Source organism: Lathamus discolor, chromosome 6 (assembly GCF_037157495.1).
Source record: "Lathamus discolor isolate bLatDis1 chromosome 6, bLatDis1.hap1, whole genome shotgun sequence".
In the NCBI taxonomy this organism is placed as follows: domain Eukaryota; kingdom Metazoa; phylum Chordata; class Aves; order Psittaciformes; family Psittacidae; genus Lathamus; species Lathamus discolor.
Window position 1 is genome coordinate 81,086,550 of NC_088889.1, and position 26,282 is coordinate 81,112,831.

The following is a 26,282-nucleotide window of genomic DNA, read 5'->3' on the forward strand; positions in this document are numbered from 1 at the left end:
ATAAAGCATCAAGTACAAAGCATATGCAGGACAGATGGATATGAGGTTTATAAGATAATTAAGCATGTTAATGAAGTTCATTTGCATCCAGCTCTTAAATTCCCATAAACTCCTCAAAGCTGTGAAATGGGAACTGCCGCTACACGCCGCAAAGCAACAAAATTCAGTTACCAAAAGCAAAACATCGATGGACAAGTGGGAACAAAACCGGCTGTGGTCCTGGCCGAGCAGAGCCCCAGCAGGTCCCTACTCCCACCGCACAGTGCCACCAACGGGTGCTCCTCTGATGGGTAAAAACTGCTTATGGGCTTTGGCTGCACTGGAATGTTAGGAAACCAGGGAAAGCAGGAGGGAAATCATTACTGCAAAGAAAGGTTTGACCCCAGAGACGGAAGAAAAGCTCCATGGTGCAAAAACAAAAGCTGGTCAACAATGCAGGGAGCCACGCTGGAGCTCCCTCACTGACCCAGCCGCTGACTGTATCTGAAGCAGGTCCATGGTCAGCAACATCTCCCAGGTCCTTTGGTGAAGCCTCAGTAATGGTGCAGCAGAGCACCGACGAGCAGGGATGGTGTCTGCTTCGGGCTGGGCTGCATGGCTGAGACCCAGAGGAAGCTGGAGCAGCCGCAGGACAACAGAGAACCCCGGTCAGGAGTCAGCAGACATTCTCCAGGCCCACCTCCTACTCCCAGTGCCGCTGAGCCCAGGCCAGGTCCATGCAGGCTCTCACTTCAAGTTGAAAACCCACGTCTAGTAACAGGAGCAGGCAGCTCCCAGCCACTCACCAACCCCTGCCTGCTGGGCACCCCCTCACCTCACTAATAACCCACCAGGGAAGTCAATACCTCTGGGCACCCAGGAGGATCTTGAAGCACAAAGAAGGAAGGAACCAAGGAGAAACTCCTGCAGGGCTCCCCACTGCCACAGCGTGACAGAGGAGCTGGGTGCTGGCAGCACTTGCAGATGGGAGAGGAACAATGGCCTCCAGGTTGGCCCTAGTGCCCCTCACTGAGGACACTGGTCATGCTGAGGCTGCCTACAGCCAAACACAGCTTGGCCTTTTGGGCACCACTGTGAAATGTGTCCCTAAAAGACCTTTGGGCTTTTCTTGTACCCAAAGTCCCCATGTAAACTAAACAACTGCAGGACGCATCTCTCAACATACCATACCCAGTGTCGGTGTACAGGGTTTGTTGTGGCTATGACCCAAAGCACAGAAACCCTAATGTGGGGGGACTTGGGGAGGAGCCAACGCGGATCTGCAAAGGAAAATGGGCAGACCGATTTTATTTGAAATGCTTTGATAAGATTTATTAAAAAATATCCCTTGGCAGTTAACAATCACCACGATCTACAACAGGAACCCGTCGGGGTAACATCAGAACAATTTTTGCCTACAACCAAAGGCGAACACCCAGGAACACTCGAGCATGGCTTACACACACCTATGGTCATTGGAAATGGGGGTTGGCATCAAGGAACACAGTGCAACCACTTGCTGCAGAGAAAATCGCACCACACATGTCTCACACATGTGCGCCGGTACTTACCATGGTGGTGGAAAACCCCAAACCTATTTAAAATAAGGGGGAAAACAATAAACTGGCACCCTCAGAGAAACCAGACTCCATGGCTCCGTGATTCCAGGAGGACAAAGCTCTTGGTCTGCTGCAGCTGCGGGGGAAACAAGGGAAGGGGAAGCTTGGACACCTGCACATGAGCATCCTGCTGCACAGCCCCATCACCAGCACGCACGATGAGAAGGGCTGGAGCTGCAGGAGGTGGCAGTAGCCACCTATAGCAGCAGGTCACTGGTCTCAGTGGGAGGAGGGAGCGAAGTGCTGGGCGCAGATCCCGAGGTAACTGCAAACTCCAGGTCGAATCCTGACTTTTAAGGGCTCAGGGCTTCACTAGGTTATTCCCCCCCTCCCCCAGTGAAGGCCAATGAACACACAGTGGGATGCTTAAGAGAGACCCCGAGGGAGGCAGGGATGTGTGGGAGGCAGACAGACTGTGCTGGGCCGCCCACAGCCGTCCAACACCTTCAGCTCTTCCGCATGGACAGATCCTGATTTTGGAAGCGTAATGGCTCCTCTTCTTGGACAGCTGCTCCTGGTCAGTCATTTCTTGTCCTGTGGGCTCATACTCCAGAACAACAGTGCCTCACCCCCACTTTCCAAGTGGATTGAGAGAACCCCAGCAAGGCACTGCTACTCCAGAACCAACCATCAGCGCTCTCCGCTAAAGAGAAAAACAACTGTTTAAAAACTCTCCCCCAGTTCTGGCCAATGCAAGGTCCCCATGTGGAAAAGCTCCTGCTGAGACCTCCCGCCATGGCCAGCAGTGACCACATGATGGCTGCAAAGGAGTTGCTGGCCGTGCTGTAGCCCAGCCCCTTCCCAGCCGTTCAGAACAGTATTAAAATGAGGAAAAATTAGGAAGGAGTCAGCTCTTTCCTAATTTTGGAAGGATTCCCCACCAGCACTGGAAACACAAAGGTCATTTGCTGCCAACCAACACATCAAAGTGCAGCAAGTCTATGTGGCAAACTCCTTTTGCGTTTGAAATGCCTTCTAAATATGCACCTCACCATAATTTAACTCTGTGCTTTCATCATTTATCAAAGAAACACTGGAAAAAGCCAGACCCAAAGCAAAGGCCTGAAAAAAACTTCTCTTCCAACAACTATTCTTTGACACAACGTGCAAACGGCCCAGGGCTGCGTTTGAAGTCGTGCTGGAGCAAAAATAAGAAAGCAAACCAATTTCAGGTTGACATAGTGTATTGTGAATTACGTTCTCAGCTTTTCTACAGCTACGATAGCGTGAAATGATCTGCCATACAGTAAACCAGTTTAATATACAATTGATTACAGAGCTGTAGGAAGGAGCCAGAGATAATACGCAGTTATCTATGTACATTTATAGCTTAGTATTTCACAGATACAACTTTTTCCCATTTCGGTTTTGTCAACAAAGCGGAGGCAGAGTATTTACAGGGAAGCCGCTGTGAGGAAGCCACATCCCCAGCAAAGCCCCAGCAGAAGCTGCCACGTCCCCCAGCAGTGCGTGTAAACAGGGTGGGTCTCTCCTTTTGCAGGTAGGGATGGGACAAGGCAAGGGGACACAGGCTTCACTGGGGTGGGAGAGAAGGAAAACAGAGAGGAGAACACCTCCGGCTAACCCGGAGACTTCAAAATGGTTTAATTTGCTTTTTTGTCCTTTTAACTGGGAACTGCTCTCAATTAATGTTCAATTCATAATTCAGTAGCACTTAAATCACGTTCTCAGTTAACACTTTCTACACCATCTCCATGTGCTTATGCAAGGCCAGGCAGTGCTGAAGCTTTGGGTGATACTGGGGAGGTAGCTTTGAAAGCAAGCAGGGGGTGGTCAGGAGTTCCGGCCCCATGCTGCTGCCCAGCTGACAGCCCCTAGAAAACCAAAGCAAGCCCTGGATTGAGCTTCTTGCTTCCAGAAGAGTTTCTTACAGGTGACTGGGTACTGCAGCTCGACATACAGTGACTGCTCATTAGGGTCAGGCGCTGGTGTGATGCTGTATAAACCACAATGGGACAGACCCAGACCTGAGCCAAACCATCCACGTGGCCCGGCCATGGTTAGACACGCACGATACCTGGTGCACAGTTTTAATACCCAGCTGAGATTTGCTGATGTTGAAACACAAAACACAACCAAGAGACTGGGAGGGAAGACGTAATGACAAAGGCATCCAACTGCTACCAGGCTGACCGGAAAGTGGCTCAGCCGAGCAGGGCATCAGGATGCTGCTCCCAAAGCAGAGCTCCCAGACCTCATGCACCTCACCAGCTCAGCAGGACTCGGATCCCTTTGCTGCCTGGTGCTGTTGTACGACTGACATGGCAGCTCCTCAGTGGCTAGCTCCTTCCCAACTCACCCAGCTTTCCCATCATCTCCATCCCTGCTTTCTCCATCTCAATACCGCAGGACTGAAAGAGCCTGGGTGTGGGAAAAGAGGAATCCAGCCCCTGCCACCAGCAAAGAGCTCGTGTTATGCCCAGTTAAAAACACTGTTTCATGGAAAGGAGCTTTCCCAAGCAATGCAATATAAAAAGCCACCATGCCAGCCCTAGGGGAGAGAGGTGACTTTCCTGAGAGCAAAGGGGGAGCCTCTCTACCTGCTCCTGGGTAATTCAGTGAGAGGGGCCAAGGTCCTTATCATCTTTGGATACGGCCACTGCCTCCTCGCACAGAGGAGACAGCCGCCATTGAGCAGATTCTCAGCACAAGATCAAAACTGGGTTTTGTCTCTCAGCAGATGTTTGGGGTTGTTAAGGCTCTTGGCTTTAAAGAGTTTATTACTTTGGAAGTTTAAAGCTGTACTCGCAGTAGGGTATAGCAAGTCTCTGTCTCAGCATCTCTCTCTTTTTCTCTTAACATGATCTCCAAAAACTAAAAGAAATTAAACGGGAGAGGGTTACTCTGGCAACTCCAGAACTGCACTCTGGAACTGCTACATATGAAGAGAAACATTAGACGGTGTCAGTGGGACTGTGCTGGTACCTGCATGGTGAGCAAATCCTGGTTCATGCAGTGACATGGAGCAGACCACTGCATCCAAAGCCAGGCTGGACAGGGTCTTGGGGGACATGGTCTAGTGTGAGGCATCCCTGGTCATGGCAGAGGGGTTGCAACTGGATGATCTTAAGCTTGTTTCCAACCCTAATTATTCTATGATTCTACAATACTGCAGCCCTCCCCCACCCCCCAACAATTTCTAGGAGCAGCAGAGAGATGGAGTTATGCAGATGATACTAGAAGTAAATGACAAACGGCTCTGGTCTCACTCAAAGGCAAAGTTTCAAAGTCACTAAAGAGGTGCCTTCCCTCAGGGCACACCTGCAGATGTACCATATGCTGCATTCTTTGCTGCCCTGAGCTTAAATCCTTCAATAATGAATTAATACAAACCATCTTTCAACTGTAAACTAATACTTAGCCAGTGCATGAAGCTAGAAACAAGTGAAGACGTGTGGCTGAAGGAGGAAAAGAAGGAAAAACTTGAGAAAGTTACTAGTTTTTTTTTGCGTCATCCAAAAGATGATTTGAGAACCAATGCTCAAAGTGGGACACACATAATGCTGCTCCTCGTCAATGACAAACTGGTCAGGGCACCACTGGTTAGAGCTGAAACTTAAAATCTTAGTAACTGTTCCCAGCCCCAGTCTTCTCTGCAGCTCTTCAGAGTCAGTGAACACCGCAACTTCTGGACATTAAAACACACATTGTTGCAGTGAGCCAGACAAAAGGGAGAGAACAGAACAAACCATGGGAAGGCCAAGAGGGGAGAAGCTGACAGCTTCTTTCCAGAAGTATTCACCATCACTCTGCACCTGACAGCCCTCCTGCTGCATTGCTGCTGACCCTTGTCTTCCACCTCTCCAGTTTCCCTTACATTTTGGGTATAATTCAGCAGAAAGAGGCCCAGCTTCTTGACAGGGCTTCACACAATCATACCACCACCACCAGCAGAGACCAGGCTCAGCAACAGCAAGCAGTAATTCAAGTTCTTCCCTTCAATGCTGCTCTCTTACAAATCGAAAAAAAGAACTGATACAGCCTGTATAGAGAAATCAAAAGGAAAAACCCCATTGGAACAGACGACTTTCCTGCCCAAAGTGGTGTTCCACATGCAGCTTGCCAAATCTCAGGGTTACTCCAAGACCCCCACCGGGTTTTCACAGCTGCCTGTGCATCGAGATGTAAGCACCGCAGCACTGTGGGATCCCTGCACCTCCACCTCAACTGTGTCTCTCCTCACATGAATATCATTCTATATTTACAGTCAAACCACCCCTGTGACTTTTTCAGTAACTGGGATAGTCATATCAATAACTACTGCATTTGTAGCAGTTCTGTAACATTTAACTGAAGCAGGACTTTAAGGAATGCTGCTTCAGCAAATCACAACACTGACAGCAGACACTGGAGTTTATTCCTTGCCCTCTTCTGCTTTTGCACATTTGCTAAAACTCAGGGTAATAAAACTTCTTTTCCACTTCTGGTGTGATGAAAAATGAAATTTTTCACAGAATTCTTAAGCTTAACTATTGGGATATGCCTGCTGCTCTTCTGCATCTTCTGCCAAGCAGCTTAACAACACAAGGAGAACAAATGACTTAACAAACACAAGGAGAACTGTGACCAAAAAGGCATCAAAGCGAACATGCTCTTCCCAATTGTATCAGGAAACAAGAGAGGCAAACAACAGCAAAAGCAGTATCTGATGCCCTGACCTGCCAGCAGCAGAGTTGAAAGGCTGCTGTGCAATGCAGAAGACACAGTTTAGCAAAGGTGAGCGGCAGGGAGGCAAGAACCACTCGAGCATCCCACCTAGACCGAGCAAACCAAACCACAGCAGGGAAGAAGGGAGAAAACAAACACAGTCTCTAAATTTGGCAAGCCAACCCCTCCCTCGCCCAAGCTGCACAGTTGATGGCATAAAGCTGATTGCTTTGTAAAGAGCTGGTCACAATACCCAACCTCAGGTGCTCGCAGCCTCTCATGGTGTTGCAAAGTAACAACATGGAGTTAACAACTGCTCCCTTGCAACATTTTTGCTGCATTCAGAATTACAGTTCTAGAAACAGGTTAGAGGAGCAGTTTCAAAATTCTAGATACTATAAATCTTGGCTCTTCAGTGAAGAATAAACTCTCCTTTACCTAAAAGCTAGTATGGGTACAGTGTTTGGTTTATAGCTCCTTTCATTTTTGCTCTGGGCACCTCCTTTCTGTGTTTTAGCCCTGGAGTATCCACTTTGTTTTGGTGAAGCCCTTCGGGAGTCCACCCTCTCCCCACCTCCTTTTGTCACATCGAAAACCTCTGGCTCTCTGCATTAGGACATGGCAGGAGCAGCAGTGCCAGCACTCGCGTTACCTCCAGGAAAGGGGAACAGCCGCAAACCTTGGGAAGTAACAAGCAAATCTGTTCTCAAGATCACAAATGCCAGAAGTAAATCGAGGTGAATGCCATTTACTTGTTTTTTTTGAATGAGAAATCTGTTTCACAGAAGTAGCAGCAAGAAAAACAAGCAGTTTTATGTGTTAGCAGCAGATTAAGACCACACTGAGGAAAACATTCAGCATATTCCTCATTACACTCTAGAGCAGCTCCCATAAGTGAGCTGTGGCAGGAGGCAACATGGGGCTAGCAAGTATCCAGCAATCTTCCTGACCCCCTTTCTCTGGATATTTTAAAATCATCACCATTAAACCACCCTGTGAACAGGAAACGCAGCCATGCACTGACTGTTCCTGCAGAATACACTTCCAGGTGCCTGGCCAACTCCTCAACCCTTACATGGTGTTTGAACTGTGCTGGCACTAACCCAACAAGCACAGAAGAGATTTTAATGACATGAACTTTGCTCATGGCCTCCCACAAGCGCACACGTGTCACGGCTGCAGAGACGAATGCAGTACTACACAAGGCAAAACTGACTCTGGAGGCAATTTTAATGACGAGTATTGGGACGTCTCTTCAAAGGTGGAAAGGGAAGGTGGAAAGGTTCACCTCCCACTGTTTTACAACAGAAAATAGGCATCTCCTTGTTCCTTGTGCCTGGGAAGATCCCACTATCCACCAAACCATAAGCTGTGAGCTTCTCAATTTCCTTACTACACTGCATTAAAGGGAACATTTCAAACCTCTGAAAGAAGACCTGCAGTCTCAGGTGTTGAACACTTGCTGATCTCCTGGTGGCAATAAGCAAACAGGGGGACCACCAATTACTCAGCTTTTTCTGACTTTTTTCCCCAGCTTCAGAGTTAAAGCAGAGTAACGCAGCTGGCAGTTCCCAGAGCAGACAACAGCCCTTAATTCAGAGTCCACTAATACTCCTGTCCTCAGTCACTTTATTTGCTCAGTGCCAACAAAAAAGAGGCCCTTCTATTTTTTTTTTTGGTATTCCAATTACCATAAAACCAACAATCCTCCCGTGGCACCATACCACAACAGCACAGGAGCGATATTTGCTTTATAGGCTGGAGGATGAGGCTTTGCATTCTGCAGTGCATTGCTTCATTAAGGAGAAGGAAGGCGCTCTGGGTGCAGGGCCCTACTCCAGTACTTTCTCCCTTCAGGTTTAATCACAGGGTGCAAACCTCTCACTGGATGCAGGGCTGTTGCTGGTGCAGGTTTAGTTATTGTGCAGTGTCTCACAAGAGAAGCTGGCACATCTCAACTGGACTCTGCCACGGCAAACAGCAGATCAATGAGAGAGAAATGCTAGCCAGAGTCATCTATAAAACCAGGAGAAAGAAGTCAAAGGGAGAAAGGTTTGAATGACTTTAAGACACTAATGTAACACTAGAAAGCATGTGAACAATTCTGGACCATGCTAACTCCTACTGTAAGAAAAGGAATACTGACACACATGTAACTCAAACAAGAACCCTAAAAATGGTTTCAAGAATACATTCTTCAGATGCAAGAGGTATTTGCAGAATTATACTACCTGAAAGTTGGAAGTGCAACCCGCTATGGGGATGGGGGCGGAAGGGGGCTAGTTTGAATCTACAGAGAATGAAGGCTGCTGTAAAACTGTGCACTAATAAAAATCCTATATTGTTGCTCATCAGGAAGAGCCCACACACAGGCTACAGCATCTGTGGCAAAGGTTATGGGAAGGAGTATCTCTTGCTTGTTTTGTATGCTGGCAGACTGAGCAAGTCAGATTAATTTTAAATAGCTTTTCTATCGAGCACAATTTAGACATGCATAAACTGCAGCTTTTGTGAGAACAGTGTGCAGAGTCTGACCGAGAAATCTCAGATTTACATTTGACACAGGCTTCAAGGGCTCCACGCTAACTGTGTAATGTAGATGGATCTCAAAGAGCTGAATAGGAACTTCATAATGTACGTATTTATTACGCAAACTCCAAAAATCACATAGGGAATAACACGGAGTATCAATATATTCTGACTTTAGTCCAGATGGAAAGAAAGAATTAAACCCCACACCAATCTGCAGACAGCACAGCATTGCATCTCACCAGCTCCTCCCCAACTAATGAACTTACTTTGGGCATAAAAGTTCTTTCATTTTATTTGGTGTCACAAGGAGTTGGCTGAACTGGAATAGCTGAATAATTAACATTACCCAAAGAGGGGCATCAAATGTAAGCGAAGGAGGTGATGGAAGCATGCAGAGGGCAAACTGGTATAGTCTAATGCCCCTGTCCTGCAGGTCCCTCCGTACAAGCAGGTTCCTGTGCTCTAGCAGGTCTCCAGTCCCAGGGACCTGCACAGAGTCATCTGCAGGACTGGGAAATTATTGTGCTTCTCAGCTCACTACAAAGGTCTCTTTTCCCTCCTCCTGTTTTCAGTGGCACGCAGGGAGCATGCTGTTCCATTCCCTGCTGCAAAAGCACAGTGCAGGGGGGGGGGGAAATCCTGAAAAATATTGTGCAGCACCATTGATTCAGTACAGAGGGAAGCTGGGATACTCAAACACATTTGGTGGCTTTGGAAGTTTCACCAGCTTTGAAACAAATATTGCGTAGGTAACATCCTCACAGTGTGGTTGGTAGTTCAAAGAGGCTGAAACACCATCTTATTACTCTTATTAAACCCATCACCAATTCATCTGTCCTGATCCCGTCCACACACATACACACATACACACACACAAAAAAAAATCAAACCCAAACAAAACAAAACAAAAAAAACCCAAACAACCCAAACAGGAATAAAATAAATAAATAAATAAAGGCATTCCCCAAACATTCATTTCACTTTCCTCTCTCTCTCTCTCTCTCTCTCAAATCAGACCAGCTTAGGGACACCAACTTCACCGACCTTTGCAAATTCAGCCAGTTAACTGACTGACATGAAACTGCATTTGATTAAGACATGAATTGTAACACTCACGTGGTCACTCATCTGCTTCTGGAAACCTGTCCTCAGAGCTGGTGATGTCCAAACCCTTATTCCATTCCCACATATCAGTAACTCATTAGCTATATGGAAAAGAAGTGTATCCAAAGCACACAATGGCACATTAAGGTTGAAGAAAGCATTGGTAAAGGAGAAGAAAAACTACAGCAGTTTTTTAGCCTACTCTAACTAAATGTTGAGCCACTCCAGAACTCCTCCTCCAGCCCAACACAAAGTCAAATTGTGTCACCCCCTCTCCAAGACATTCTTTTCTCGTATGTTACTGGCACTTTATGTCAGTCTCATATGGTAGATACATGCACATTTGTCTGTGTGTTTACATACAAAAGGTCTGATAACAGTAAAACATTGTTCAGAGAGATATAAAAAACCCAAGGAGTTGCATTAGCCAAAAAAAGTGTTTTGTGAGAAACAACAATAAAAATGATATAACCACAGCTTTTCTTTTCTCTAAAATTAGGTAAATACCCAAAGCTATGATTTCACTTGGGGCCTCTGTACCTTGACAGGGAGTCCAATGGAGTATATCTGAAGGCACTTAATATCCTCTACTCAGCTTAAGATGGTTGCACAGGGAGCTGGGGAGCTTGGGATGTGATCTGGGGCATGGAGGAGAGAGATGGTTAAAACAAGCCCTAAAGAGCTGTGATCCACACAGCACCAGGCGCTGAAATGAAACAAACGTACAACCCAGGTGTTCAGAAGGTCTCTCTTGAAAAAGAAAACTGCCAATTGCAAATGTCTTTGTGTTTCTATTGACAGCACTTCATGCAGCTCTGACAGTGCATCATACACTCTTAGAGATATTTAGCTTTGTCAGTTCATTGACCTCCTCAGTTCCCGCTTCCTCGCAGTCAGTCTTCTCCGTGGCTTTGCCAAACCTGCACCTCTCCTCTGCTTTCACCGTCTCTTTCTGGAGCTTCTTGGCAGAAGGAAGGATGTCCTTGGTTTCCGAGTTATCTGTGCCATGGGCTACCTTATCAGAATTCTGTACAGAAGGCACCAGGTTGGCAATCTCATCCGTTGGAGATCGCCCGATGCTGCCATCCACTTGAACCCGAATGTCTGGAGATATAGACAACTGGTGATGTGGCACAATCCCATTGTCCATGCATTTTGGGTAAAGGTAGGTCTTCATCTGACCTTTCCCCTTCACATTGACTGTCCCCCGATAGTCAAAGTCATACCCCATCTTGTTTAGGATGCGGTAGCTCTCCTCACTCACCTGTATACGACACTCGACGCCAGTGGTGTCCATTCTGCTAGCAATGTTCACAGTGTCACCCCATATGTCATACAACAACTTCGTGGTGCCAATGACCCCAGCAGTGAGGGGGCCGTGGTTAAAGCCAATCCGAAGTTTAAAATTAAACCACAGCATGTTGTTGTTGAAGTCATCCACCACTCGCATCATTTCTTTGGCAAATTCAAAAAGGGTCTGCAAATGTCCGTGGGGATGGTTGTTGTCCTGACACTGAGAGGTGTTCAGTCCTGAAGCAGCCATATAGGTTGCCCCAATTGTTTTGATTTTTTCAATGCTGCTGTAATGTGGTTTGCTCAGCAGCTCATCAAAATCCCCAATCAATTCATTCAAAACTCTGTAGCACTCTTTGCCTCCTTCGTAGTTCTCTTCATAGAACTCGCTGAAGTTCACAATACTTGCAAAGATTACTCCGCCACTGTCATGGTTTTTTGAATAGCTCTGGGAAACCTTCAACTGCTCAGCCACGTGGTATGGAATAATGTTCCTCAGCAACCAGTCTGCTTGATCCCTCATGCTCTGAATTTTGGTGCGATGAAGGTCAGCCTCCACATCTCCGTGGTAGTGGAGACGGTAACTGACCTCAAACTCTCGATTCAGAAACCAGACCAGGAGGAGCAGAAGGAAGGAAACCAAAACCACTTCTTGGCCGATCAGGTCTGCTGGCCTCTTCATGTCATTTGGCACCGAACTGTTGCATGGACTCTTTATGGAGCTAGAAGCAGAAGAACATGAAAGGTGTGTTTAAAAATGCAGAGTTAGGGCATTGCCATTTCTGCTCCGCATCCTATCTAGCAAAGGAATTCTTTGCTAGAAAATGGAGTATAGGCAGTGTACATTACATGCTAAATTATAAAATATGCTTTGATAAGTTTATCTGCTGTTAAGCATGCTAAAGAATTAATTTCTTTGTTAAACTCATCGAGTACTTCCTTAAAGGGTTATCATCAGGTTCAGCAACACAGAAATTGCCTGGCCTGTGCAGCAGTCACCAAGGAAACAGTTATCATTATATCTAAATATACAACTAAAAGCACCACAAGTAAATACGTATTTAAAAATGCCTCTGTATGCATTATGAGTGATATGTGTGCACATGCATGTTTATATGACAGGTGTCCATAAATTTTGTGGAATTTATCTCTCTTTGTATTGTCTCCAATATTCAGAAACATCTGCTTTATACTCCTAGCGCCTTTCTCTTGTTTCCTCATCAAAGACCTTTGCAGTATGCCTTTAATGTTTAACCACAAAGGTTTGGGAAGTAGATAACCTAGTAGAAAACCCTTCATGGAGAACTGCATGAAAGTGAAGAATATAGAGCTCTGGGTTGACACCTTTTCTACATTATAATCACTGAAGCTTTTTACGGTGGAGACAGAAAGTTTCTCAAAGTGCCAAAATTAAAAAAAATAAAATAAAATAAAAACCCCCACGTCTCACATAGCTCCAGAACAGGCTTTCAAATCCTTCCAACAGTTCGTCAACTGCCTGTTGAGATCATGAAGCACTGATGGAGTGTGCTTCCAGTGCCAAACCACCCTTAACAACGAGACATCTGCAGTCTACGGCTCAACTTTCTGAAGAGATGCGGTCACAAATTTCATCTGAGGAGACATCACCTATGTGATCCTAGAAGCTAAGTCTGAACCCAGACAGACTGGCATGAAGTGATTCCTGGAGTCACCTCACTGCAAGTTTCCTACAAAATTATGCCAAAGCTCAAGATTTGATATGAGCAGACACATGCTGAAATTCTTCGCATTAAAGAGATGGTTTGATAAGGGAAGGCATCACATCAAACTTTCTCCTTGACACACAGAAAGACAACCTGTCTCTCAGTGTCTGCGTGGATTTCTCTTATGAAGGTATGTTAGCAGAAGAGATTAAAACTCAAAGCACAACTGTAGCAGCAGCTGAAGACAAGTAAATTTGTTTCTGTAACATATGAAAGCATTTCTAAGTTCAATTTGTTTCTTTATGCCCACGCAGGACATTTCCACTTCTGAAATGGAAGCAGGCACTTAAGCAATGGAGCTATATTATGGGCTCAGTTTCCTTTTCTGAATGTTCATTCTCCAATATTTGATTGACAAAAAACAAGCAGGATGAAGAAAAACCATAGCAGAGTTGTGAAACAGATGAATGTGCACATTCTCTAAAAACATCTGTAGGTGCTATGGTTTTCATTTATATTCATTAGCTTTTATCAAAGTAACCCTGTAGGAGAAAAAGTTTCCCATAAGTATTTACACCAGAGAGCTTACAGGTTGAATTTCAGATTAAAGATAAGACCGCATATTTTGTTGGAAAGTACTCCTTTTGTTTTCAACCATAAATATACTTCCAATATACTTCCATAAATACACATAAATACACTTTCAACCATGACTATACTTCTCCCAGCAGATTAATTTTATTGGCTTGCTATTAAAAAAACACAAGGGAAGAATGAAAGGAGGAGATTACTCCTAACTCACCAAGTAGATCCCTACAATCACGTTCCCATACTTGCTGGTGCGTTGCTATACTAAGACTCCTCCCTTTTCTTCCTTTCCCCCTGACGACTACTTTTCTCAACCAAACCTTTGCTATGAACCTATTGATTTTTTCCCTAGAAAGACAAGTCAGAGACTAAGACAAAGGCTAAGCTGTTAGTGACTAGAATGTAACACATAACAATTCCCGAAATACAATCCTTGCTACCCATTTTGCAGGTGGCAAAGTATCCTCCCATTCGATGGGCTTATAAAAATACAGTGAGGAGAGGATAAGTAAGAGAGCGCAGAAAATAAGTAAGGCTGGAGAAGGTGAGGAATGAATCTTGGTTGAGCAGCATGATTCAGGTTCTTTTCAGAACACTTATTTTCCGTATCTTGTGAGATGGGATCTGCTGCTAGAGGATCTGAGCAAGGACATGTTACCCCTTTGAGAGTATGAGTCTGATCCAGATAATCTACTCTAACATCAAGCATCCCTGCCACAGGGATTTATTTAAGTCATTAAAAGCTTTTTATTTACAGTTTGTTGTACAAAATGTTCCTCAAAGTACTTGAATTCCTCTTAAATGAATTAGGCAAGCATCACCAATTCTGTTACAAAAAGTGGCTTGTGTTGAACACAAGATCTGCCTTTTAAAGAAGGAACTGCTGCCTCTCATTCACCACTCCTGAAGTACTGGCATCTGCAAGCACTCAGTCATCTCCTCCAGTGCTGACCTGACCTTATTTCCCATGTGGGTGTACAACCTTAGAGATCTGCACGTGAATTGAGTGCCTCACTTGTAAGCTGACCTGATTTCATTAATAAGGTAATGGGTTAGTATCTCAAAAAAGAAGGTGCAGTATCTTTTCCAGAGCAGGCATTTCTGATCACAGTGGGACTGCTACAAGCATTAGGACAAAAAGCCATGAGATGCCAGCCTGAAGGAGAGAGCAATTACATCTTACTCATTTGGAAATAGAATTTCTGGATGTTGCAGCAACCAGGTTTCAAGACCTACAGAACTATAAACCACTGTACACAGTCAGTTAGCAAAGGTGACCTGAAGCTACCTTTCACAATGAAAAGAAGAAAAAAGAACCCCTGCACATACCTATAACAGAAAGGCTCACACACCCCAAATCTTTTTAAGATCTATTTTTTATGAGGCGCTGCAGCAGAAAACGGATTTTAAAAATCATGCAAATTGAAATCTTAAGCCGACAATGTTCCTTTAAGTCAAACTGGTGAAGTGCTTCCTGGCACAGACACCTAACTATTAACTTGGCATCTTCATCCAGGCTGTGTGTTGAATATGGAACAAGTGAGAGCTCTGGAGATAGAATCTCCTTTGGCTTGATCACAATTCACAAAGATAATGGCTTTCCACTTACAAAGATTTTTGGAAAGCTATTCTGCTTCTGAGCCAGTAACCTATGTTTGGATTTGGATATCTTGCTGTATTTAAATAGGATGCATGCTTGCTAAATCTTAAAGAGTAACGCTGTGGTGGAAGAGTGTGAAAAAGGGAAATCAAAGTGCTACTTTTGATGAAGAATATGTAATGGATGGCTATAAAAAACCCCACCTCAAGTGGCCTATCACTGTTCCTCCTTGAGTGGTCACAAACTAGAAAACAATACACTCTACCTGCTCTAAGAAATTAATGTGAACAAGAAATATTTCCTGCTTAAAAGACAAAGCTCATGGTTTTATCAGTTTGGGACTAAAGAGCTCGTCTGTTTGAAAAACAAGGCAAATTCCATATTTTGATTTACTGAGCACAGTGTGGACAGTCCAGAGTTGAACTTTGTGCTAAGACTTCATTACCACTAAAACTTTCTTCCCACACAATATTAATTATTATCTCAATTCTTTATCAAGAAGAGGGAATAACCTCACTAAAGGCATGCAAAACAAGTATGTCTGTTTGGCCCTCTTGAAACACAGAAGAAACTTGTAGGCTGACTGAAGTGAGCAAGGAACCTAATTTATTTCAGTAAGAAAGCAACAGCAAACCAGTTTGTTAAGATAAGGGAGTTTCAACTTTTATTATTCCATCACCAGGAGAAAGGGGAAATTCTGTTTGCACACAACACTAGAACTGTGGTAAACAATAATGCACTTAAAAGATCCCTGAAAAGAGAAGCCAAATCTTTTTGCAAATTAATGGTAGAAATTGAATAGGACTAACTCTTAGTTCTCTCTTTAACTCCCTGCACTTTAAAGGATTGTGTTAATTTACAAACTTGGGCTGGTTCAGTTCAGTGGAGCCTGGACTGTTAACAGAGATCACACTGAACTGGTACAATTCCTGCTTTACAACAGAGACAGTGGCCAATCAACCTGACAAAACCACTGCTGACACACACAACAGTGAGGGCTGTGAAGTATTAACTTGTGCACTATAGACACGCATTTTTCCCCCAACTGAAGGAGTGACAGACAAAATACAAATCTAGTACATCTCTCAGAATAAAAAGTTAAAAATGAAGTTTAGAAGTGTTTAATGAGAGAGATATTTTGGTCACTGCCTTATTTGGCTTTTAGCTGGCAAGCTAGGATTTGTACAGTAGGCAGAGCGTGCTCCATGCCTGCTTGCAGCAACACCTGCTGCTTGGTTTGGTTTCTTACCCATTCTTACCTTTACTTGTCATGAGTTGAAAGTTACATGATTATTTATGGAACAAAAATATTTGCATGCAAACAATGCTTGATACCTTTTTTCTTTTTTTTTTTTTTTGACAGATTTCTAACAAATGATGATGTACAGTCACTGAACAGAAGATGGGCTGTCAACTAGTTAAGGCAGAATTTATCATTTTTAGTAGTGATCAGCAGCTGGACAGGAGCTAACTAAGCTGTTGTCAGTGCTGGGCAAGATATTTGTAGTTCTGAGCAGCATAAAAGGTTTGGTGATTTCACAAACTCATAATAAACCACTATGGAGCCAAGCTCAGGCTAATCCTAAGACATTACTGCAGTGATCACCTTTTAATATTTTGTACATTGTACACCACATAATCAGTGACGCTTTAATATTTTGTACATTGCCTTTTCAGCAAATTCCCTTCAATGTTTTAGTTAAAAAAACCACAAACAAAACCAACCCCAACAAAAACAAAACAAAACAAAAACAAAACAAAAAAAAAACCCAAGCCACCTCTGTTCTTTTGGCTTTAACTTCCCATTCTGGATTTAGTGAACTGGAATTCTGTTATGAAAATTGAGTTATCTTTCATGAATCAAAGCCACACAAAAAGGAAAACCCATGTTAAAACCAACCAAACAAAACCCCCAACACTGTAGTAAGTGCTGACTTCTGGGTGAATAAATATCCAATGTGAAAGCACAGTTACCACCTCTCTGTGATAACTTTTCTAAACAAATGTTTTCTAAAACATTTCTAAACCTTTCTAAACATGTTTTCTAAACTACCACAGCATTCATGTAGATGGCATTTTTTAAAAGGTATTTGTTTTGATACATACTCCCAGTAAAAGTGACACACGCCTCAAAACACATTTGTTTAGATTAATTACTGACTCAACATATTCAGAGTTGTTAATTCCATCAAGTACAACGTTGCCCCATCACTGCCCCCAAACTTGTAATTAGCAAACACTACTTTCCTAATAGCAGAGACCAACAAAACCAGTTTGAAAATGGTACTGCAAAACTTGCAATAAAACCAGGAGAAATTCCACACTGAAACAATCAGAGCAAATCTCAAACATGTGTACTTATAAGGGGCTATTAATAACCCAAGAAATGATTGGTGTGTGCTTGTTTAGAAGTCTGAGGGCTAAAATCTCATTTGCTCCCAAGGATAGGCCTTGCAATTCTGCCTAAGCGAGCTCAGGGGGGCAGACAGCACCCAGATTGTCATCACCAGTGTTGCTCATCCCAGTGAAGGCAGCTGGCTTCACAGACAGCATTTTCAGCTGAAGCTCCTCTACCACAGGGAATTCTCACCTGGCAAGCTGTGGATAGCATCCAACTCAGAACACTTCAGGATGGTGCAAATCAACCAAGGAAATAAAATAAACAGCTCATGATGTAAAGATAATGCTTTAAAAACTGCTACTACTACAAAAGCAGATGGTATTTTATAGCTTCTCCATAGTTCTAGTTCCTAGAAATCAAATTTTGAAAGAAAACAGCATTATATAACTCAGTGACTGCAGCATCAGCTCTCTGATGATTTTTGTTCATATCCAAGTCCCCTGCAAAGGAAATTACATACACAAGGAGCTTAAACACAATTTGCTCAACCAATTTGTTGAATTCCCACGTGTACTACTGCAGCAAAGTTTTGTTACATATAATTGACTGGAAATTTTTCTATCCCTAAACATAAAGACGGTAATTTAATATAAAGCTTACCTAAAATTCTGTGCCAAATCTAGATGAAAAGTTTCCATGGAGCTGAAATAAAAAAGCATTGATTTCAGAAGGAAAGTTGAAGCAATAAACAAAGCACCCTGCTAGAATTCCAGTTATCATTTTAAGCTTTTCTATTACGTAGACTGTAGGACCAGTAATCGCATTGCATGCTTGATCAGCTTCAGACAAACTTTGTTTGAACGGGACTTATCTGCACTTTTTGCTTGGAAGAAGCAACTAGTCACACAGAGATACAAACATCCCTAAAGAGTAACAGATGGTAACGCAGTCAAGTTGATGCCTGGTACAAGTAAGTGTTAAACAATCCAATCTTACCTTGGCAACATGAAAAAGGAATTTCAGAACTCTAAAACTCACTCATGGCTTCATCTTATCTGACCACACAATACAAAGATTTAAAAGAAAAAAAAACCCCAACAACCCCTCCCTAAACAAATATGGAGCCTATTTCTGAAAATGCCATTACAGAAAATCATTCAGTAGTTCAAGCAACTTTTGTGTTTACTTGTATTGCAATTTCTCTATCACAATCATGTATTACAACTCTTAATATTGGTTACTTTTGGAAAAAGTAAAGAAATCTGCAGCATGGATTTATTTGCCTGTGATGCTCACAAAGCTCCAGTTACCACTGTGTCAAAATCCATTATCCAGACTAATGATAGGAGAGGAACAAAAAAGTTATTACTAACAAACCAAAGTTATGGATCTCATTCATTCAACCTGTACTATTTCTCTTCATGATCAATTCTAGATATCATTTTGTCAGTCCTGCAGTTGAACACCTCTGTTATTTTAAATATTTACTTTTTCAAGATGAAATAACAATATATTCCCTGATTTCTGTACTATGCCCATTAATGGTCACTCCTCTTCAAACCACAGGTTTAGTCTAATATGACCAAGGAAACCATTTGTCAACTGGCTCTACTTCCAACTTATTTTTTTTCCCAAGGAAGAACTTTCTTCCTATAACCCTTATAGCCAATTCCAACTTACAGATGTGAATAAAGGGTGACTTTTATTCTCCCTGCCCTTTTTTTATACAAATCTCATCAAGATTTAAAGAGACCACTGAAGATACTTGAAGAGCAGATTAAAAGCTGAACACTCACACAAAACATGTATCTGCAAACTCTTTTTGGTTTGCTGGTTTTTCATGTATTTCACCATATGATTGAGCAGGCATCTGAAAAAGGGATAGGAACTAGAATAATCTAGCATTAAAAGTCTTTGCAAAGCCCACACTATGGTAGGAGAGCCAAAGGCTGTGACATTTCTTAAGCCACTGATAAGTGCAAGTCAATTATAAAATTCTGACAATAGGAGTGAATGGCTTGGAAGGACTCCCTTGAATCTTTTGGCAAGAAAGTAGAAAAAGAATACTGCAAACAAGCTCTCCTATGGAGAAAATCAGAGGAAAAACTTAAAAGCTTTAAGGTTATTGCACAGAAACTGCATTAACTTGATTTTTCAGTTACTGTCCTGCAGCATCCTCTGAAAAGGCAGGGAAGTGAGTAAGGAAACAGTGTATTAGAATCCTGTTAAAGCATAGCACCTGCCTCCACAGTGGAAAACTCCTTGAGAAAGGAGGTATTAGAAAGATACATGCTTCCTAAAGGCAAAAATAAATCCAGAGGGAAGTGAGGGAACAACTGGGCTCTCTGGTACCACCAGATGTATTGGAGATTTCTTTACAATAAAACAGATTTTCAAACAAATGGTGAAAGGCAATCCTATGGCTCTGATAAGAATGTGTGCCCTGGAAACACACTGGTTGAGGACAGAGTGTCATTTCAAAACAGGTGACAGGAAAAGGGCTCCTCAGATATTGTCCTGAAATCCTTAAAAATATAAAAATAAAAAATGAAGAACTCTTCCCAAATACTAAATTTGAGGGGCTGAAGAAAGTCATGGCAGATGCTAAAATCCCATGCATTAGACCCTCACTCCACTGCCGGAGAAAAACAGGGTTGTTAATCCAAAACACAGTCTATGAGTGCTAAGGTGTGATGCTCACCTGTCTGGACACAAGGAGATGTAGAGCAGAATGAGAAGCACTGCTCCTACTACAGTGGCCAGCAGAGATCGCATCCAGGAGCTAAGCTGGCAGAAGTTACAGTACTGCACAATGGTGATGAGAATCGCACAACACATAAACATGGTGTACTGCAACAGAGAGAGAAAGAGCACGAGTTAGCGTCTTCTGCTGACTGGAGCCCTCCTGCACATAAATGCCAGTGTAAATTAAAGAACGTGTGATATGAAAGAGAAGGATCCGATTTTGGTTGTATTGTATGCATGGCAAGTAATCCCTCACAGTGTCTGCATCAGGACACAGCACCCAAAGATGGAGATCTTCCCTTCAAAGAGCAAGAAAACTTTTAGCACGGGTAGTTCATCACAATTTTCTATAGATGGAGTTTCATATTACGGCATTACACAACCATTAGTTCAGTAACTTTCAATACCTTCAGTTTACCTTTGCAAAAGGCTCAGTGCACCTTCTTATCAAAAAAAGAAAGAAAAGAGATAAGAAGGAAAGAAAAGAGAGAAGAAGGAAAGAAAAGAAAGTGGAAAGGAGAAAGGAAAAGGAAAGCAAAAGAGAGAGCAAGGAAAGCAAAAGAGAGAGCAAGAAAAGCAAAACAGAGGAAAAAGATAAAAATAAAGAATAAAAAAGAAAAAAAAAAAGGAAGGTAAACAGTTGGTAACCTCCTCTCAGCTGCTGCACTTAGGCCCTGTCCAAACGTCAAAATTCCACTGCATTGAAAATGTGGAATACATTAACCCAAACTGAATACTTCACCCAACTGCCTACTTTTAAAAACACTTCTTAAAGGTTGTTATCATACCTGCCAGCAACAGGTGCATTCAAATAAGAAAAAAATCTGTGTTGGTAACAAAAGGCTGGGATCAGTCATCGTCAAACTAATGTCTGGTAACACACCCACTTGTGCCAATTTGAAAGAAGCGGTTTAGATTTTCTGCTCCAAATGCTGCATCTCAAAAATCTTTTCCCTTTCCACATCTTCACTGGATAAAGAAAAGGAAGCGCAGGACAGATATATTGCCCAAAATGTCTTAATTTTTCCAATATAATCTTATAGTGGTCAAAACTTTCAAGCTGATGTGCAAATTTGGGTTTTATCAAGAATATTCACGACCATCCAAACTAGAACAGAAACTTCACAACCATATTATGGATTTCTGTTCTAGCTACATATGGCAGTTTACAGTATCAAATGATCATTCTCTCACTTTTTCTCTCATTTTAAATTTCTTTTACAGCTGAAGTGCAGAGAATGCAGATTAGCAATTCTGTAGCATAACAAATAAGCATGTGATTTAGAAGCAGACACAGTGTATGGAAAAACACCCTTACATAATTCACCATTTTTAAACCACAATCACAGTTGTTGTTCTTCTGAATGACCCAAAAATGGATAAAAGGAATTTCAGAAGTGTCCATAAACCCCCCCCCCAGAATTTGAACTTACTTTTTTCCCCATATTTCAGGTCTCCTAAAGTGGCAGAGCATGGGTTCTCACCCCAAGTGATGCCCCAGCATGGAGCCAGCCTATAGAGGGTCAGGAAGCACTGTGTTTTACTATGGAAGCATGGCTTTGGAAAGTTTTTTTTCATTGCTGCTTTGGTTAATTTTGATCTTAATTATTTTACATCCAGGGAAGGTATAAAATGCTATGAATAAAAAAAACTTTGCAAAACCATGTCATAGTAAATATGACACTTACCTGACCCTCTATAAATTGACTTCATTTCCATGAGCTCCATGACTGTTGAAACACTGAGCACAAAGATGACTTGGGACACCTCTTGGAGAGTAAGCCAACAGCCCCACAACTTAAGAGGACCTGCAAGAGGAAAGAAAGCAAAGTTCATCCTCAGTTTGGTTACAAACATCACCACCTCACTGCTGCTGCCTGAAGCACTCAGACTGGCCACCTGATCTGAGCAGGCATTGAGAATACACTAAAGAATGGTTCTTCCAACATTTTTTGTAAATGTTTGGAGAGATGATCAAGGATGGTGATGAATGGGATGATATCAGAGTCAGTGGACAGATTTGAAGGTTTTCGCCTCCGTTCAGTGTGAGGAGAACATTCCTACAATTCACTTACTGGTGGTCATGATGGAGAAAGACCATCATTAAACAGAATAAATAAATAAATAAATTTTACAGCTTAAAAATGGTTAATTGACATTCACAAAAGGTAAAAGCTGCAAATGATTTTAAACATGGAGTGTGAAAGGATATCAAATGCACTCCTCTGTGACCGTGATGATCACGGAATATCTGTTTAATTTGGGAAGGACCAAAAACTGTCTGGTCCATATGCTCCCACAGAACAAAAACTTCCCAATACCCTGTAATAAGCTGTAATAGGAAGAATGAAGAGGATCTGGTTATTACCTACGCCCAGGGCCCTGAAATAGCAAGATGTTTGTGAAACAGAATTCCCTGAAGATCCAGGAAAGGAAGGATGTTACACTGTGCTACCTGAGAGAAACTTGCAGAAAAACTAACTTTCATCTCCGGTTCCAGTCTATTTTACTCACAAAGTTTTTAAGCATCGATTTTATGCTACAGTTAGCCTTTAAAGTATTCTATTCTTCCCCTTAGTTAATGTTTAACCGCTTGTTCTCCTCTTCTGGTTTTATTAAAGGAGACAACAAATCCCCTGTGGACCTTTCTGTGGCTGGGCTAAATATGCCAACTTCTGTCAATTTTTTTAAACAGACAGCTATTGCATTCCTTTAACCATTCCTGCAGCTCCTGCACAGCACAGTAATCATTTCTATGTGCTATCTCTCCTTCAAGTTCCTCCATCTAACTCCACAATGAAAAAACATCCACTGCCAATACTGCTCTCATTGTTGAAATTCACTAATGTGCAGGCAAAATGTTAAGTCATACACAGCATCTCCCGCTACGAAACTCTAAATCAAACCCAGAAACAACACAATGACAAGACTTACACTATTTGTATTATCTAAAACAACCACCTGCAGAAAGGGTTCGGTCTAAGAAAAAACATATGTATGCAAGCATGCACCTAGGCAGGCATTCAGAGGCATCCCTCTCCTCTTTTGTAGAAGAGCTTTCAAATAAGCAAGTGACTGTATTTACATAACAAACTAGGCATTTCATCACACACAAAATCCTATCCCTCTAAGGGATCTGTATCAAACAGATGTAAAGCACGAGGGAGGTGAAGGGAGACAGCAGGCAAGCAACAAGCTTTGTTAGATCCAAAACGTCAGATTATGAAATGGAGTTCGACAACTTACATGTATATTTGTTTCAAAATCAGAGGTGAAGTGTGAAAAAACTGCAAGAGCTGGGAGGGAAACCAGGATTGCACCGAAAAAATGTCGAGGCAGCCAGCCAGATATCACCTCCAGGAGACGCTTGGTGCAAGTCATCACCTCCTCCAGAAAGAACGCCATTCTGGAACAAAGGAAAGCCCAGAGCCAGCATTAATTTCAGCCCATCACTTCGTACATCTCATTTACCTGTAATAACATAACTTCTAATCCTTCACTTAGACTGCATGAGCAATTGCAGCACATTACACACCAGAGCACCTGTTGGTGAATTTAGGAATGATCCACCTTTGCTGGAAGATGACTGGTTGGTGGCTCACAAGGGGTGTCAGCAAGTGGGATGGTGGGCTTGGAGAAAGCAATCTGAAATCCAAATTTCACTTACTTGGGAGGCAAGCATAGGGAAGATTTCTCTCCATTCATAAATATTTAGCCTTAAAGCAGGTGGGGAGAGGAGAAAGCTTTTACAAGCTAAAAAAACCCCCCGTAACATAACACCAGAAATGTTTGAAAAAGAAGGCTGTATGCCCTGCTAAGAGCTCAGTCACTCAGAGGCCATGCAAACCCATACCATCTTCACGTTATATTGCAATTAAAACCAGTTCTCCCAGTTACAACCACCGAGACAGAAGTTCCTGTCTGCAATCAGACTCTATTCCCTCTCATTAGGGAAGGGGAAGAGGAGTGTGGGCTGAGAGCTGGCACCCACGGCAGGCAGCAGAGCCCGAGAAGCAGTTGGGATGAGCACCTCGGGGGCCAGCTGGCATGCTCCTCTGCTGCCTGTCGGGATCTATCACAGCAACCCAGTTGGCTCCGCGCAAGGCACGCAGGAAGGAACGGTTCTTGCCTCAAGCTGCTGATAAAGTGATGGCCCAAACCTGTGAAGTGCTGAAGGAGCCAACTGGAAGAGCTCTGGAGAGCAGCTTAACGGAGATACTTCTTAAATGAGAGCATTTCTAATTGTTAAAATGAATAAGGAAAGGTAAAAGGACACTTAATGCTCGAGGATATGGCATAGAAAAAGGTTATTTATCTACAAAAACAAATCCTCAGGACAACTTCCTTCTTACAGCTCAAAGCCATTACTCACTCCAGAAAAATTCCAACTGCAGTTCAAGTTCCTAATTATTTTTATGAACCCATAAAGAGGTAACATAGTACACTCAGCTTCATTCAAAGCCACTGCATGTGGATGTATGTAATTATCAGAATCAGTCTAGGCAGGTAATTCTGCTTTTGTAACAGCAGACTACAGCAGAGCCCAAACAGTAAATAACAAATACAACATAAGCTAAATATGAAATTCACCATCTCTAAAGTTACACAAGTTATTCCGTATCGCCTACAACTTTTAAAAGATGAAAAGCTCCTCACTGATTTTTTAACACTGCTATCTAAAATACAAGGTATTACTCTGGATAAAAGCTTGACACAAACCAGAATAAATTTGAAGTTCTTTATGTGAATCTGACACTTATTCCACAGCTTTAAATATGTATTGTTTATGATTGATATTTTAATTCTCTGGTCCAGACTGCTGAGAATTTTAGGACCCCAAGCATTTTTCTGAAGCTTCGAGAGCTTTTCTCTGATTTAATATATTAAAATCGGGAAATTACACTTAAATGCATAGAAAAAGAGAAATTCGTGGTAACAGGATTAAGACGCTGTAATACATCAGGACTCCACGAGAGGGTGCTCATAGATTTGCTAGCTCCTAGTTTAATGGACTTACATTTGCACGAAAAATGACAGCTATATTCCATCATAAAAAAGAATTTCTAAAGCACAGAAATTAAAAAAAGTATATAAAGCAAAAGAAATTAATAAAAAACTATAAACGAAGAATTGTTTTTTCTGAAGTGTTATACACTGTCCTGACTCAGTTGCCTCTAACATGGGTGACAGAACTCTGCCTTGTCTTCAGTGGCAGCCCAGTTCACCCAGTAACAAATACTTCTGAAAATGCCACTCGAGTTCATGCCTCTGAAAATTAAGGTCAATTCTCCCAAAGCCTACAAGTTAGTATTAGCATTTACATGGCTGAACCGTGAGAAAGGAATCATAGAATCACAGCCTGGTTTGGGTTGAAAGGGAACTTAAAGCTCATCCAGTTCCAACCCACTGCCACAGGCAGGGACACCTTCCACTAGATCAGGTTGCTCCTAGCCCCGTCCAGCCTGGCCTTGAACACTGCCAGGGATAGGGCAGCCACAGCTTCTTTTTCAAGGAAACCAACCTGGGCCACAAAGCTGAGCACTCTTGGGGCCAGGCTGCATCCCGGTGCTCCTGCTGGCAGCTGGGTGAGAAGCCCAGAGAAGTGAGATCTGAGGAGGCAGATCATCGACACCTCTGCACACGCTCTACGTGATGTTCCACATCGCTCCCATGCAGGCTGGCACAGGAACCAGCTCTGTGGCACGGAAATTGTGGCAGATACCCAGTGCAGCTCATGTCTCTCAGCACATGTTGCTGCACCACGGAGCCCCAACCCACACAACAGGGGCTCCGTGGTGCAGAAAGCTTTTCTAGTTTTAATGTTTTTTTGCCAAGCCTCTATGCCAGGACAAATTCTTGTGGGAACTATAGCAACAAATCCTGCCATGAGGACACTTCTTTATTTAGGCAGCTGTGTGCTTCAAAAAAGCTACTGCAAATTCCAGGACAATGCCATATTTCTTGTGATATTTTACCTTCTTGCATTGATATTTTACCTTCTTGCATTGATATTTTTATCTACGCACCCCCCCCACCCCCCAGTATTTATCACAATCTTCTGCACTCTGGAATTACAACAATTGAAATATCATCCTTCACAAAACAGCAAAAGCCTGGGAATACAGCAC

General features: G+C 42.8%; 1 protein-coding gene across 4 annotated transcripts in view; it reads right to left on the reverse strand.

Annotated features, from left to right (window-relative positions):
- Positions 1 to 1,284: 1,284 nt before the first annotated feature.
- ADCY9 (adenylate cyclase 9) overlaps positions 1,285 to 26,282 on the reverse strand; it is a 94,538-nt gene continuing 69,540 nt past the window's right edge. For 3 of the 4 annotated variants that reach the window (XM_065684137.1, XM_065684136.1, XM_065684134.1), the window contains 4 exons: positions 23,401 to 23,560; positions 20,111 to 20,259; positions 18,070 to 18,111; positions 1,285 to 11,917 (listed from right to left, as the gene is read on the reverse strand). In XM_065684137.1, coding sequence (XP_065540209.1) covers positions 10,729 to 11,917; positions 18,070 to 18,111; positions 20,111 to 20,259; positions 23,401 to 23,560 — 1,540 coding nt within the window. In that variant the 3' untranslated portion in view covers positions 1,285 to 10,728. The remainder of the gene's footprint in view (positions 11,918 to 18,069; positions 18,112 to 20,110; positions 20,260 to 23,400; positions 23,561 to 26,282) is intronic. The other variant, XM_065684138.1, reaches the window with a different exon arrangement.